Source organism: Oncorhynchus mykiss, chromosome 16 (assembly GCF_013265735.2).
Source record: "Oncorhynchus mykiss isolate Arlee chromosome 16, USDA_OmykA_1.1, whole genome shotgun sequence".
Lineage (NCBI taxonomy): Eukaryota > Metazoa > Chordata > Actinopteri > Salmoniformes > Salmonidae > Oncorhynchus > Oncorhynchus mykiss.
Window position 1 is genome coordinate 14,041,605 of NC_048580.1, and position 15,574 is coordinate 14,057,178.

The following is a 15,574-nucleotide window of genomic DNA, read 5'->3' on the forward strand; positions in this document are numbered from 1 at the left end:
AAGCTATTAAGGCATTTATAATTTGGGCCTATATTCTGGAAGAATAAATGGCTACATATCATGAATTTAAAAGTCTAAAAATGGACGTAGCCACTGCAGATTGCCCCTTTAAAATGATACTGAAGTGGGTTGAAATATATAAAGGGCCCCGCTTTATAGCCAGAACATAATCAGAAAGTTCTAGAACGGCGTAAAAGCAGAACGTAAACAATCATTTGATTAATTCTTATTATTTTTAGAACCTTGATAAAGGGGGCTCGGTGTTTTATTGGGCCCCCATATAACAGTTGAAGCTCAAACATTGCCATTGACCATATTAGCCATTTTATCCTTGCAGTCAATAACACTACTCTCCCTTAAACAAGAGCAGCATTTGTTTCGGTTTTATAACGCTATAAATCATTGACTTCTTATCAAGTTAATATCTCAAAACTAATATTGAACATTTAATTTAAAAAAAGCTGTGCGGCATATGGTCCTGGAAATATTTTCAACAAATCAACGTCTGTTATCATCCATCTCCAACATCTGCTCAATGTCCTCTTTTTATGAGCTACCTTTTGAAGTGGAAATAAATTGCATTTGATTATGTAGTACAATACTCCGGGGCTAAGTGTCTCCCGCTCCCTAATCTTTATGCACGATGCCCTACTCAAAGCACAGCATAAGCCTTGCATAAAAGCCTGGTAAAGCAGGGCTCATGGGAGATTGTCTGCAAAGATCCTGTTTTAGAATAGACCCGGTTGCATCCTAAATGGCTCCTTATTCCTATATAGTAGTGCACTAGGTTTGGCCAGGTCCAATAGGGCTCTGGTAAAAAGTAGTGCACTATATAGGGAATACCCAGGCTGCCTAGGTGGCTAGTCCAGGCTGTAGCCTAATGTACGGTGGGGAGAACAAGTATTTGATACACTGCCGATTTTGCAGGTTTTCCTACTTACAAAGCATGTAGAGGTCTGTAATTTTTAACATAGGTACAATTCAACTGTGAGAGACGGAATCTAAAACAAAAATCCAGAAAATCACATTGGATGATTTTTAAGCAATTAATTTGCATTTTATTGCATGACATAAGTATTTGATACATCAGAAAAGCAGAACTTAATATTTGGTACAGAAATCTTTGTTTGCAATTACAGAGATCATACATTTCCTGTAGTTCTTGACCAGGTTTGCACACACTGCAGCAGGGATTTTGGCCCACTCCTTCATACAGACCTTCTCTAGATCCTTCAGGTTTTGGGGCTGTCGCTGGGCAATACAGACTTTCAGCTCCCTCCAAAGATTTTCTATTGGGTTCAGGTCTGGAGACTGGCTAGGCCACTCCAGGACCCTGAGATGCTTCTTACGGAACCACTCCTTAGTTGCCCTGGCTGTGTGTTTTGGGTCGTTGTCATGCTGGAAGACCCAGCCACAACCCATCTTCAATGCAGTCGTCCTGTCCCCTTTGCAGAAAAGCATCCACAAATAATGATGTTTCCACCTCCATGCTTCACGGTTGGGATGGTGTTCTTGGGGTTGTACTAATCCTTCTTCTTCCTAAAAACACAGCAAGTGGAGTTTAGACCAAAAAGCTCTCTTTTTGTCTCATCAGACCACATGACCTTCTCCCATTCCTCCTCTGGATCATCCAGATGGTAATTGGCAAACTTCAGACGGGCCTCGACAAGCGCTGGCTTGAGCAGGGGGACCTTGCGTGCGCTGCAGGATTTTAATCCATGACGGCGTAGTGTGTTACTTATGGTTTTCTTTGAGACTGTGGTCCCAGCTCTCTTCAGGTCATTGACCAGGTCCTGCCGTGTTGTTCTGGGCTGATCCCTCACCTTCCTCGTGATCATTGATGCCCCACGAGGTGAGATCTTGCATGGAGCCCCAGACCGAGGGTGATTGACCGTCATCTTGAACTTTTTCCATTTTCTAAGAATTACGCCAACAGTTGTTGCCTTTTCACCAAGCTGCTTGCCTATTGTCCTGTAGCCCATCCCATCCTTGTGCAGGTCTACAATTTTATCCCTGATGTCCTTACACAGCTCTCTGGTCTTGTGAAGAGGTTGGAGTCTGCTTGAGTGAGTGTGTGGACAGGTGTCTTTTATACAGGTAACGAGTTCAAACAGGTGCAGTTAATACAGGTAATGAGTGGAGAACAGGAGGGCTTCTTAAAGAAAAACTAACAGGTCTGCGAGAGCTGGAATTCTTACTGGTTGGTAGGTGATCAAATACTTATGTCATGCAATAAAATATAAATTAATTACTTAAAAATCATACAATGTGATTTTCTGGATTTTTGTTTTAGATTCCGTCTCTCACAGTTGAAGTGTACCTATGATAAAAAATGACAGACCTCTACATGCTCTGTAAGTAGGAAAAGCTGCAAAATCGGCAGTGTATCAAATACTTGTTCTCCCCACTGTACATCCTTGTGAGGAGACGTCCTCTGTGATCACACTCGGCGTCTTTCTGTCAGCCTGTGTCACGGCCCCTGTCTGTACAACAATATACTTCAGAGCTGTATTCAGGGTGCTTAAAGGCCATAGGTCAGATCCTCAGGAAAGAGAGTTAAGACCTGAGTCGAGAGAGTTCTTTCCCTTTGCCCCTCTGTGATATTTCCTGTGTGAGGAGCAAGTCGGTAGGATGCTTATTGGCGTGACGAAGGAGAATAACAGAATGTAAACCATTACAAAACCGGATCAAGAGAAGCTTGCAATTACTGTAGCTTGAGCCATGCCATGATGAATCACCTGGCTATTTATACTGACCTGACCAGAGCACAGAACCTTTACATGTCTGACGTTACTCACTGCTGCAGTGATGACAATCACAACTACAGTAGGGGATGAATCAAACAGGTGCACCAAGTCGGAGATCATTATTTTATTTGATCTAAAACCAGCCCGGTTATATACACATTTCTTTATTATGATAAATTGACTTTACCCATATCGGTCTCATGACAAGGGCCTAACACAACACCCCAAAACCTTATTTAATCAATCAAATGCATTTATAAAGCCCTTTTTACATCAACGGATACAGACTTTAACCACGGCACCTGACCAGTGTCTCTCTAAAGCCCAAACCACACAACAAGTTCATGACATCAAAAATACTGTTTCAAGTCAACAAATCCACATCATTCAAAACAACATTGCAACAGACTGTAGAGGAACAGAAGTCTGTCCTTGGAGCTCAAAATAAAACATGCCATTACAAACCAGGACATACTGTGACCAGCCAGTCCTGGTAAACTAGCCACAGACAGAGACAGGAGTAGCAACAGTCTGTGACAGCTCTGGAGACAGAAACTCTGTGGAGACAAGTGACAACCCACAGGAGTAGGCTAGCTATAGAAACTGAAGAAATCTAATCACACACACTTGAGAAGGCTTGCTAAGGTGCAGGCAGATAGCTTACTGTTGGGTGAAAAGAGCCTCCACACACTCACAGTATAGTCACAGTATACTCCACACTCACAGTCCAATCACAGTATACTCCACACTCACAGTACAGTCACAGTATACTCCACACTCTTACAGTATACTCCACACTCTCACAGTATACTCCACACTCACAATACAGTCACAGTATAGTCCACACACTCACAGTATACTCCACACTCTCACAGTATACTCCACACTCACAGTACAGTCACAGTATACTCCACACTCTTACAGTATACTCCACACTCTTACAGTATACTCCACACTCTCACAGTATACTCCACACTCTCACAGTATACTCCACACTCACAGTACAGTCACAGTATAGTCCACACACACAGTACAGTCCACACACTCACAGTACAGTCCACACACTCACAGTATAGTCCACACACTCACAGTATAGTCCACACACACACAGTATAGTCCACACACTCACAGTATAGTCCACACACTCACAGTATAGTCCACACACACACAGTACAGTCACGGTATAGTCCACACACTCACAGTAGTCCACACACTCACAGTAGTCCACACACTCACAGTATAGTCCACACACTCACAGTACAGTCACAGTGTAGTCCACACCCCCCCAGTACAGTCCACACACCCCCAGTGCAGTCCACACACCCACAGTACAGTCCACACACCCACAGTACAGTCCACACACCCCAAGTACAGTCCACACACCCCCAGTACAGTCCACACACCCCCAGTACAGTCATAGTATAGCCCACACACTCACAGCACAGTCCACACTCACAGCATACTCCACACACTCCCAGTATAGTACATTCCATAGGACTACAGCACTGAATCTTTTGTCTCTAGATGGTTTCATTTAAAGCCCACTTACTGATCAGCTTGAAGTCCATCCTGTGGGAGTGCTTCATGGCTGAGCTGCGGACGGCGGGAGCAGCGTTACTGTTAGCTCCGTGGTTGTTCACACAGCACCGGCGAGGTGCACTTGTCCACATCAGGAGCGCCAGCTGCTCTCCAGCTCTCGTTGCTCTGCTGCTCCCCGAGCTGACACGCTACAAATCTCACAGCCATGCGCCAGCAGCCAGCCCCCCCACCTCCAGCTAGAACACCCCACACAGAGAGACACTGATAGCCCCAACACTCCTCCCTCCCCCTTCCCCTTCCCTCCCCCAGCTCCTCTCTGTGAGGTCAGTTTACATACACATGAAGACTATACATGTCCCTCCACAGAGGGGGAGTCAAGTATCTAAACATGTAGTCTAGAAGCCAAATATGACTCATTACAAAGTGGAGGGAAATCTCAGAGAAAAGGAGTGTACCATTGATTTATTGGCGGTCGTAAAATGGTTTTCAGATAAATATATTCGGATAAAGCTTAGTCACTCCCCAGTCCAAAGGAACATTTAAGTCTGACTAACAGAATATCAAGGTAATACTCAGTGCTGCCAGAATGCATGTGGTAAGCTGGCATTTTCCACAGCACTTTTCACTTAGGTGGGGCAGCGCCTCACCTTTTCTGATTTAGTTTAATAAAAAAATATTAATGCTAAAACGTGTTTAAAAAACGTGTGTTTCTTTTGTTTTCTTAAACAAATTCCCACATGATTGGTCAACTCACGCACAATTTCTCTGTCCTTCACATCGGAGTGCTGCTGCAGCCTCTGTGTATGTCTTGAGAAATCCAATTTAAGGAACTCGCGCTCTCCACTTTCCTCTGGTAGCTTATTTATTTAGCAAGCGTGACAACCACACATCCCCCGCAGTTAGCTGTTTTCACAACGCCAAAATAAATTAATATACAATTTATTTATTACTTTGGGGGGACCTTGCATGTTGCCTTGCAATACGCCACTGATAACACATCATTCACACTACTACTCTCTGTCCCTCTGGCCAGGGTAAACAAAGCACTAACATTAAGTTTTTATAGCCCAGTTATTTGTGTTAAGAGTAAACTTGAATTACTCAATAAACACAATAGCTGACAGACTGAGATAATTTTTTTATTAGGCCTACAGTTGCGTAGGGCAGGCCTACACAATGCAAACCTGCATGACGCAAGCTCAGCCTGGTGAGTGCCATTGTCCAATCATGCTGGCTGTATGTGCAGAGGAAAACCCTCTCCCTGTTAAGTCTAGCTTTAAAAAAACAATCCATATGAATTGATGTGAAACAAGTACAGGTTGCCACAGTTTGACAGGGTTTTCATCCTCCCCAAACCCAGGAGTTTTTCCAGGAGAGTTTTTCAAACCATGTGACCGGATGACAAAAACACTGGTCCCATCATAGCCCATATTAAACATTTTAACAACTGATAAACACCTTCATACCATATAAGGTCCAGTTTTACCTGGATTGACTACCAGATAAGGAAAAAAACTCTTGGCCCCAGGTTTTTTGTTTTTTTTTCCCCACCACTCTTTGACCTCTGATGTCATCTCTGTAAGGCATGAGGTCATACATCATTGACAGCCTTAAAAACTGGAGACTTCCCCCGTCCATGTCGCCAAATATATGGTTCAAACACACAATGTATATCAACAGCCTGTTGGGAGGAAGCCAAACAGTATTTCCCTGAAATTAGTCATTTAAACCACATTTAGACAATATGATCTGTAAGACAAAAGACTTCAAGCTTCACCCTATTCAGTACACAAACAAAAAAAACTGAACATGGCTTTTCATATCATGACTACTCAGAAGAGAAGGAAAGGCTTCATTGTTTAACCCACACCTGCTTTTTGTCCACAAGCAGTTCAACATATACAACGCTAGCTGACAACCTGGGCTGACAAGCAGCCTCTCTAACCTCTCGCCATGTGGATCTGCACTTCAGACAAAACAAGCGCTTTTCATTCTAGCATACTGGTGGATCTCGCTGTACTTTGACCTGATCTTGACCTGGCTATTCCAGTCAGCATTTTTCTGAAGCCGTTATTTGCGTTTGCAGCTGCCAGTATGTCACACTCAACCCTCATAACAATAACGACGAGGGTGGTTGTGAATGTCCTCAATCCACATACAGCACTGACGTCACCGAGTCTCTCGGTCATCGGCGTGCCTCTGAACATCTAAGTTTGAAACGCCTTTATCAAGTGTTAGAATGCTTCTGATCATTTGGCATGATTTAGAAATATTCTATTAAAGTCCTAAGCCCTCACAAATGCCAGTCATAAAATGAGATTGTTCCCATCTCTAAATAAATAAGTTGCTCAATAGCCATCTACACCTTACTGTATCTGTTCTCTACTTATTACAGTAGATAGTCGCAGTGACACTGCTCTTGGCTGGAAGACTACAACAGCATTTTAACATCAGTGACAATGTACTGAAGGGAACATGACAGTAACAGTATGTAGCCAATTGGAAGAAGGCCAGGAAGAGGAGAAGACGGGTGGATCCCAAAACAAGCCTCACTGACCTCACCCTTTGAAGAAAGGGTTAATACAATGTTTTTCATATTCCAGAGATGAGAACAAGATCGCTAGGTGGTGATGGACTCATCCACTGTGTGTGGTACAGTCCCAACCACACTCAGCCTCCACTTACAAACAACACAAACCCCTGACTGACATTCTATTATGAAAAGACTCTTCCACAGAGGAAAACATCACTTGGACTCCTGAGGGAGACTGCCGTATATAGAGATCATCATCAATCTGTATATCAAAGGCGACGGATGTGCTTCGGGCCAAATGCTCTTAGTTATCAGAACCGAGTCTGCTAATCAAAACCGAGGCAGGTAGAGTCTACATGTATTCTGCGGGCTTTGACTCAAAACCTTTGCTGTGGATCATACTGTACGAATAAGAGAAGTACTGGAGTAAACTGCTATAGTTTCTAAACCTGCTGGGTGAATACATTCTGCAGTCCATAGCATAGCCTAACATCGGGGGTCTCTTTCTCCTTATTTACCACCTCAATCCAACCTCGCACGACAGCTACCGGCATCTCAATCAAGTCCTACAAAGGGCTCTATCGGCTTTCAGTTCTGGTATTGAACGAATGCCGTACGCCTTCCCGGACTCTATAACAAAGGAATGCTCCTGCAATTAATATTTGGACGGCAGGGATGGCGAGGGGGCTAGTGACTCAATGTGTCAAAGCCGCATCAGACGGCCTGTCACCTGGCCTCTGTCCAGCAGGATTTTCGTCCGAGCCAGAGGGGGGATAAGCTTACAGCGCTCTCTCTTTGTGTGTGTGGGTGTTACATCATCGTGCTAGACAGGCCCACGGGAGACTTCAAGGTGAAATCATCACTGTAGAGCGTGAGAGAGAGACAGAGAGACAGCACGAGAGACTCTCGCGAGAGACACAAAGAGACACAGAGAGTGTGTGGGCCAGCCAGAAAGAAGGCAGGCGTCAGCCAACATCAGATTAGACCAGGAGACAATCAGGGAGAGAGGGGAAATAAAGTACTTGTGCTAATCAAAGGAGAAAAGCAGCCATCTTTGAAGTGCATATTGCGTTTTTAATTTTCTAGCTTTTCTGATTTGGACGAGGTGCAGAGTTGAACCTCAGCGTGACTCACTGCAGGCACTTAGCTAAACTAGGGAGAGTGAATAGATTAGCGTGGGTTGTTTTTCTCATTAGTTGGCACCATCAGTCTCATCAACACAAGGATTGATATCTAATATCTCTGAATAACAACGTTGGAAAACCCACACTAACAAATAAAGAACTTTAGAGAACATAAGATTTGAACAGTTCTGAATGCTCCAGGCCTTAAGTTAGTGATAAGGTGCTAGAAATAGCTCAATTAACGAGTAGGCTTTTTAGTGATTCACAAGCTTCACAAGTATTGGGTAACTCTAAAACAACAAACTATATACGACCACAGTGCCTGGCCTAGGTTAGACAGACATGTTCTCTCTCACATGGCCCGATGCGGCCAGACCTGAGCTAGCCAGCATGTGGGAAAAATAAGAGAGCAGATCACTGGGGAATACATGACTAATGAGAACCTCTTCTATTCTATTAAACTGCAGTTCAAATATCAGGAGCAACTCACAGGAACACACAGACCTTCCCTTCTGGAACACGAGCGGGGACAGAGAGCGAAGTCAGACAGAAATACAAGCCAATTCAAGTTCTACCTAGGTAATCTGAAGTTCAGACCACTTTCTGTTAAACTGCTATAAACTGTGTGTGGTACAAGATGCATCCAAAAAAGGTTTAGTGTCATTGTAGTAGTCAGTATGCTGCATTATTATGAGGACACAAACCAAAGAGGGACTTCTGGGCCCTTCTGAGGGACCTTCTCAGATTTAACAGAACATTGGCTGATCACACACACATACCCTGTATTGTATATTTCTTTCTTTTTGAAAGAAGAGCAAGTTTTTTGTCCATTAAAATACCATCAAATTGATCAGAAATACAGTGTAGACATTGTTACTGTTGTAAATGACTATTGGAGCTGGAAACAGCAGATTTTTAATGGAATATCTACAGTTGAAGTCGTAGGTTTACATACACCTTAGCCAAATACATGTAAACTCCGTTTTTCACAATTCCTGACATTTAATACAAGTAAAAATTCCATGTTTTAGGTCAAGTTAGGATCACCACTTTATTTTAAGAATGTGAAATTATGATTTCATCACATTCCCAGTGGGTCAGATGTTTACATACACTCAATTAGTATTTGGTAGCATTACCTTTAAATTGTTTAACTTGGGTCAAACCTTTTGGGTAGCCTTCCACAAGCTTCCCACAGTAAGTTGGGTGAATGTTGGCCCATTCCTCCTGACAGAGCTGGAATAACGGAGTCAGGTTTGTCGGCCACCTTGCTCGCTCACACTTTTTCAGTTCTGCCCATATAGGATTGAGGTCAGGGCTTTGTGATGGCCACTCCAATACCTTGACTTTGCTGTCCTTAAGCCATTTTGCCACAACTTTGGAAGCATGCTTGGGGTCATTGTCCATTTGGAAGACCCATTTGCGACCAAGCTTTAACCCACTGACTGATGTCTTGAGATGTTGCTTCAATATATCCACATAGTTTTCCTTCCTCGTGAAGCTATCTATTTTGTGACGTGCATCAGTCCCTCCTGCAGCAAAGCAAAGCCCACAACATGATGCTACCACCCCCGTGCTTCAAGGTTGGGATGGTGTTCTTTGGCTGTTCTGGCCAAAGTTATATTTTTGTTTCATCAGACCAGAGGACATTTCTCCAAAAAGTACAATCTTTGTCCCCATGTGCAGTTCCAAACCGTAGTCTGGCTTTTTTAATGGCGGTTTTGGAGCAGTGGCTTCTTCCTTGCTGAGCGGCCTTTCAGGTTATGTCAATATAGGACTCGTTTTACTGTGGATAAAGATACTTTCGTACCTGTTTCCTCCAGCATCTTCACAAGGTCCTTTGCTGTTGTTCTGGGATTGATTTTCAGTTTTTGCACCAAAGTATGTTCATCTCTAGGAGACAGAACGGGTCTCCTTCCTGAGCGGAATGACGGCTGCGTAATCCATGGTGATTATACTTGCGTACTATTGTTTGTACAGATGAACGTGGTACTGTCAGGCGTTTGGAAATTGCTCCCAAGGATGAACCAGACTTGTGGAGGTCTACAATTTATTTGGCTGATTTATTGAGATTTCCCCATGATGTCAAGCAAAGTGGCACTGAGTATGAAGGTAGGCCTTGAAATACATCCACAGGTATAACTCCAATTGACTCAAATATTGTCAATTAGCCTATCAGAAGCTTCTAAAGCCATGACATAATTTTCTGGAGTTTTCTAAGCTGTTTAAAGGCACAGTCAACTTAGTGTATGTAAACTTCTGACCCAATGGAATTGTAATACAGTGAATTATAAGTGAAATAATCTGTCTGTAAACAACTGTTGGAAAAATGACTTGTGTCATGCACAAAGTAGATGTTCTAACCGACTTTCCAAAACTATAGTTTGTTAACAAGAAATGTGTGGAGTGGTTGAAAAACGAGTAAATGACTCCAACATAAGTGTATGTAAACTTCCGACTTCAATTGTACATAGGCGTACAGAATAGAGGTCGACCGATTATGATTTTTCCACGCCGATACCGATACCGATTATTGGAGGACAAAGAAAAGGCTGATACCGATTAATTGGCCGAATTTTAAAATGTATTTGTAATAATGACAATTACACCAATACTGAATGAACACTTATTTTAACTTAATATAATACATCAATAAAATCAATTTAGCCTGAAATAAATAATGAAACATGTTCAATTTGGTTTAAATAATGCAAAAACAAAGTGTTGGAGAAGAAAGTAAAAGTGCAATATGTGCCATGTAAGAAAGCTAACGTTTAAGTTCCATGCTCAGAACATGAGAACATATGAAAGCTGGTGGTTCCTTTTAACATGAGTCTTCAATATTCCTAGGCAAGAAGTTTTAGGTAGTAGTTATTATAGGAATTATAGGACTATTTCTCGCTATACCAATTGTATTTCATTAACCTTTGACTATTGGATGTTCTTATAGGCACTTTAGTATTGCCAGTGTAACAGTATAGCTTCCATCCCTCTCCTCGCTCCTACTTGGGCTCGAACCAGGAACACATCGACAACAGCCACCCTCGAAGCAGCGTTACCCATGCAGAGCAAGGGGAACAATCACTCCAAGCCTCAGAGCAAGTGACGTTTGAAACGCTATTAGCGCGCACCCCGCTAACTAACTAGCCATTTCACATCGGTTACACCAGCCTAATCTTGGGAGTTGATAGGCTTGAAGTCATAAACAGCGCAGTGCTTGAAGCACAGCGACGAGCTACTGGCAAACCGCACGAAAATGCTATTTGAATGAATGCTTACGAGCCTGCTGGTGCCTACCACCGCTCAGTCAGACTGCTCTATCAAATCATAGACTTAATTATAACACACAGAAATACGAGCCTTAGGTCATTAATATGGTCGAATCCGAAAACTATCATCTCGAAAACAAGACGTTTTTTCTTTTAGTGAAATACGGAACTGTTTCGTATTTTATCTAACGGGTGGCATCCATAAGTCTAAATATTCCTGTTACATTGCACAACCTTCAATGTAATGTCATAATTACGTAAAATTCTGGCAAATCAGGTGGCCCAAACTGTTGCATATACACTGACTCTGTGTGCAATGAACGCAAGAGAAGTGACACAATTTCACCTGGTTAATATTGCCTGCAAACCTGGATTTATTTTAGCTAAATATGCAGGTTTAAAAATATACACTTTTGTGTATGGATTTTAAGAAAGGCATTGATGTTTATGGTTAGGTACACATTGGAGCAACGACAGTCCTTTTTCATGAATATGCACCGCATTGATTATATGCAACGCAGGACACGCTAGATAAAATAGTAATATCATCAACCATGTGTAGTTAACTAGTGATTATGATTGATTGATTGTTTTTATAAGATAAGTTTAATGCTAGCTAGCAACTTACCTTGGCTTACTGCATTCGCGTAACAGGCAATGTTACTAGTTAACTAAGGTTGCAAGATTGAATCCCCGAGCTGACAAGGTAAAAATCCGTCGTTCTGCCCCTGAACAAGGCAGTTAACCCACTGTTCCTAGGCCGTCATTGAAAATAAGAATGTGTTCTTAACTGACTTGCCTAGTTAAATAAAGGATAATTAAAGGTGTTCAAAATGTATTTATTTAATTTTAAAATCGGCAAAATTGGTGTCCAAAAATACAGATTTCCGATTGTTATGAAATATTATGAAATCTGCCCTAATTAAATCGCCCATTCCGATTAATCGGTCGTCCTCTAGTACAGAGGCTCATTATCAGCAACCATCACTCCTGGGTTCCAATGGCACATTGTGTTAGCTAATCCAAGTTTATAATTTTAAAATGCTATTTGATCATTAGAAAACCCTTTTGCAATTATGTTATCACAGCTGAAAACTGTTGTGATCATTAAAGAAGCAATAAAACTGTCCTTCTTTAGACTAGTTGAGCAACAGGATTTGTAGGTTCGATTACAGGCTCAAAATGGCCAAAATCAAAGCACATTCTTCTGAAACTCATCAGTCTATTCTTGTTCTGAGATATTAAGGCTATTCCATGCTATAAATTGCCAAGAAACTGAGGAGCTCGTACAAGGCTGTGTACTACTCCCTTCACAGAACAGCGCAAACTGGCTCTAATCAGAATAAAAAGAGGATTGGGAGCATAACTGAGCAAGAGGACATTAAGTACATTAAAGTGTCTAGTTTGAGAAACAGACGCCTCACAAGTCCTCAACTGACAGCTTCATTAAATAGTACCCCTGTCAACAGTGAAGAGGCGACTCCGGGATGCTGGCCTATTAGGCAGAGTGGCAAAGACATAGCCATACCTCAGACTGGCAAATAAAAATAAAAGATTAAGATGAGCACAGACACTGGACAGAAGAACACAGACACAAAAGAACACAGACACTGGACAGAGGAACTCCGCAGGAGTGATGGTTGCTGATAATGGGACTCTGTACGCCTATGTAGATATTCCATTCAAAAATCAGCCGTTTCCAGCTACAATAGTGATTTACAACATTAACAATGTCTACACTATATTTCTGAAAAATTTGATGTTATTTCAAAATGGAATTTTTTGGGGGGCATTTCTAAGGTAGTAAATGCATTTTTGAACGGTAGTAAAGATACATACATACATGCACTAGCCTCCTATAACACACACACACACCTTCTTACCTTTGAGCATGGCGTGTCCAGTGGAGCCAACGGTTACACTGGGCAAAGTGCTTCGGGCCCCGAGGGCGGCAGTGGCCTCCAACAGGGCCCCGGTCAGATGGGCATACACTGAGGTCCTCTGGGAGCTGGCACGGTACACGTACCTAGGCTGAGTCGGGCATGTCACCCTGAGACACACACATCCAGCAAAGGCTAGGAGCTTCCTGCACGGGTGCAGCAGGTTGTCTTCAACACTCAGCGCATGGTGGATCTGTGGACAGAAGAGAAGACATGTATTTATAAAAAAAAAATGTTGTTTGGCCAGATACAGCTAAATTATTCAGAACAAATGATATCTTCTACAATAATGACCTGGTTAACCCTGCTTATGGAGACGTGGGTTAAAGTGGAGCTCCTCTAGCTAATAATAATAATTGTGTTTGACCAGATACAACGTTATTTCACAGTAAACAAAATAAAAACTGACTGTCATCACGCTTATAGGGAAGAGCACTCAACAGCTTTTGACATTACCGATCATTTTACATATGATACATAAACACAGCTGGGACCCTTTTACTATACATATATTATTACCCCACATCTAATTTCTTCTTCTGCAGCCTCAAAATGATGAGCAGGCTGATCAAGCCGTTGGTATGTATAAACAAGGTTTTAAAAGTTAAAATGACACACTCCAACTAACAAATGTAATCCTGGTAATCTTAAATCCACCCGGGGTTACGTAACATTTGTAAAGATCAGAAGAGGTCTTCATATTGTCTTCCTTCTGATATCCAAAGAGAAGGAAAAGAGCTGAGGTAAAGGACTAAATCAACAGCTCGATCTTACTGGCCTCCGAGTGCATTTCATCTCACTCTGAAAACGTTTGTGAAACCAGCTGCCATTATTCTGCCATTACTACCAATCGGTTCCAGGAAAAACAGTTAGCTAAATCTTTGCCCTTCCTCTGAACAGAATGACCCTGCTAATTTGTCCTTGCTCTTCACTAGACCTACAGTATACACATGTACCGAGGTAGCGACTTAAGAGGTTTGAATGAATGGAGGACCTGAGCAGGAAGTCACTTTCCAGCACAATTATTCACTATTGCCAGACAGCATGATAAGGGAATAGAGCATTGTGCACTCTCAGGTAAGCTCCCAGACTTTGAAGTCAGAGCAGTACTGATGACTGTTACTCCTTAGAGAGACAGCAAGACCTTTGCAGGTTGGGTTTGATTGTATTAAGAAACTATTCCGAATTATTCATCCAGTTATTTGTTATGGTAAATGTATTTTAAGGGCTGAAAAAATGTGATTCATAACATAAACCCTAAAATCATCAGGTATCTCATGTTTCAATATCATTAGTGCAATAACACCCTCCTCTTGCCTTGTTAAAGCCAGAATTAAGTAGATTATTGTCACGGCAACCAGGATAAGCAGACAGTCTATAATACTTGGCAATTCAATTAGCTGGTTCTCATTTTTTCTCCTCTATTGAAGTGCCGCAGAACATTACATAGCACAGCTTTTACAAAAATACACAGGGTGTCTGAACTGTTCAAGAAAACAAGGGCAATTTGGATGGTCAGGGGCTACAGTAATACCAGATCATGATGTCTCTATAATGTCGTCCTTATGATATCCTAAAGCCATTTTACATCTGAAAAGGAAATTAGCCAAGGTAAAAGGACTAACACAACAGCTTGATCTTATTGGCTTCCGAGAGCATTTCATCTCACTCTGACAACGTTTCTGTGAAACCAGCTGCAATTATTCTACCATTACTTGTCCTTTGTAACCAGACACATTAGCTGTGCTTGATTGAGCGTACCTGTTGCAATGAAACCAATAGAAAAGTCCAAACCTGGCACTCCAGACAAGCCAAAGCTCAGGTATTTTAAAGATTTCAAACCCAAATAGCATTTCAACCCAGGTCTGGTCTGACTAACAGAAAGCCCTGATGCTGAAAGAAAAATGGCACACAAAAAAACAAACAAAAAACTCCTGTTTACGATGAAAGTAGTCCAGAAGTCATGGACCCTGCAGTCACCAGCCCAGATAAACGTTCTGCTCATGGGATGGGTTTCCTGTCTGAAAGGCCAGTTTGCTGTTGTCAGATTTTAAACTGGCCCCTCGGGGCCTGAAATCGACCAGCCTGCACGTTCTGTAAATTAGGCTACAGCAGCCAGTCACAAAATTGTCAAGTTACATTTTTTACAATTTAGTCATTTAGCAGACTTGCTTATCCTGAGCAACTTACAGTAGTGAGTGGATACATGTTCATGCTTAATGTTCTGGTCCCCCGTGGGAATCAAACCCACATGCCTGGCATTGCAAGTGCCATGCTCTACCAACTGAGCCACATGGGACAGCAAAGTTGCGAAGCTCTTGTGCCCTTGTTGCCTGTGTTCCAGCAGCAGATATATGCAAGAGAACAAACCAAGAGCCACTGTAGGCAGAGTGGTGTCCATTTGATGTTTGCCTGCCTCTCG

General features: G+C 42.3%; 1 protein-coding gene and 1 non-coding gene across 10 annotated transcripts in view; both read right to left on the reverse strand.

Moving 5' to 3' along the window:
* The window catches only part of LOC110491405 (1-phosphatidylinositol 4,5-bisphosphate phosphodiesterase epsilon-1), an 83,753-nt gene that overhangs the window by 24,670 nt on the left and 43,509 nt on the right, over positions 1 to 15,574 (reverse strand). For 8 of the 9 annotated variants that reach the window (XM_036946250.1, XM_021564823.2, XM_021564826.2 and 5 more), the window contains one exon: positions 13,096 to 13,345. In XM_036946250.1, coding sequence (XP_036802145.1) covers positions 13,096 to 13,345 — 250 coding nt within the window. Of the gene's footprint in view, positions 1 to 4,296; positions 4,506 to 13,095; positions 13,346 to 15,574 lie in introns of those variants that run through there. The other variant, XM_021564828.2, reaches the window with a different exon arrangement.
* Positions 15,379 to 15,452, reverse strand: trnaa-ugc. Its single transcript has one exon. It is a non-coding gene; the product is annotated as a tRNA-Ala (tRNA).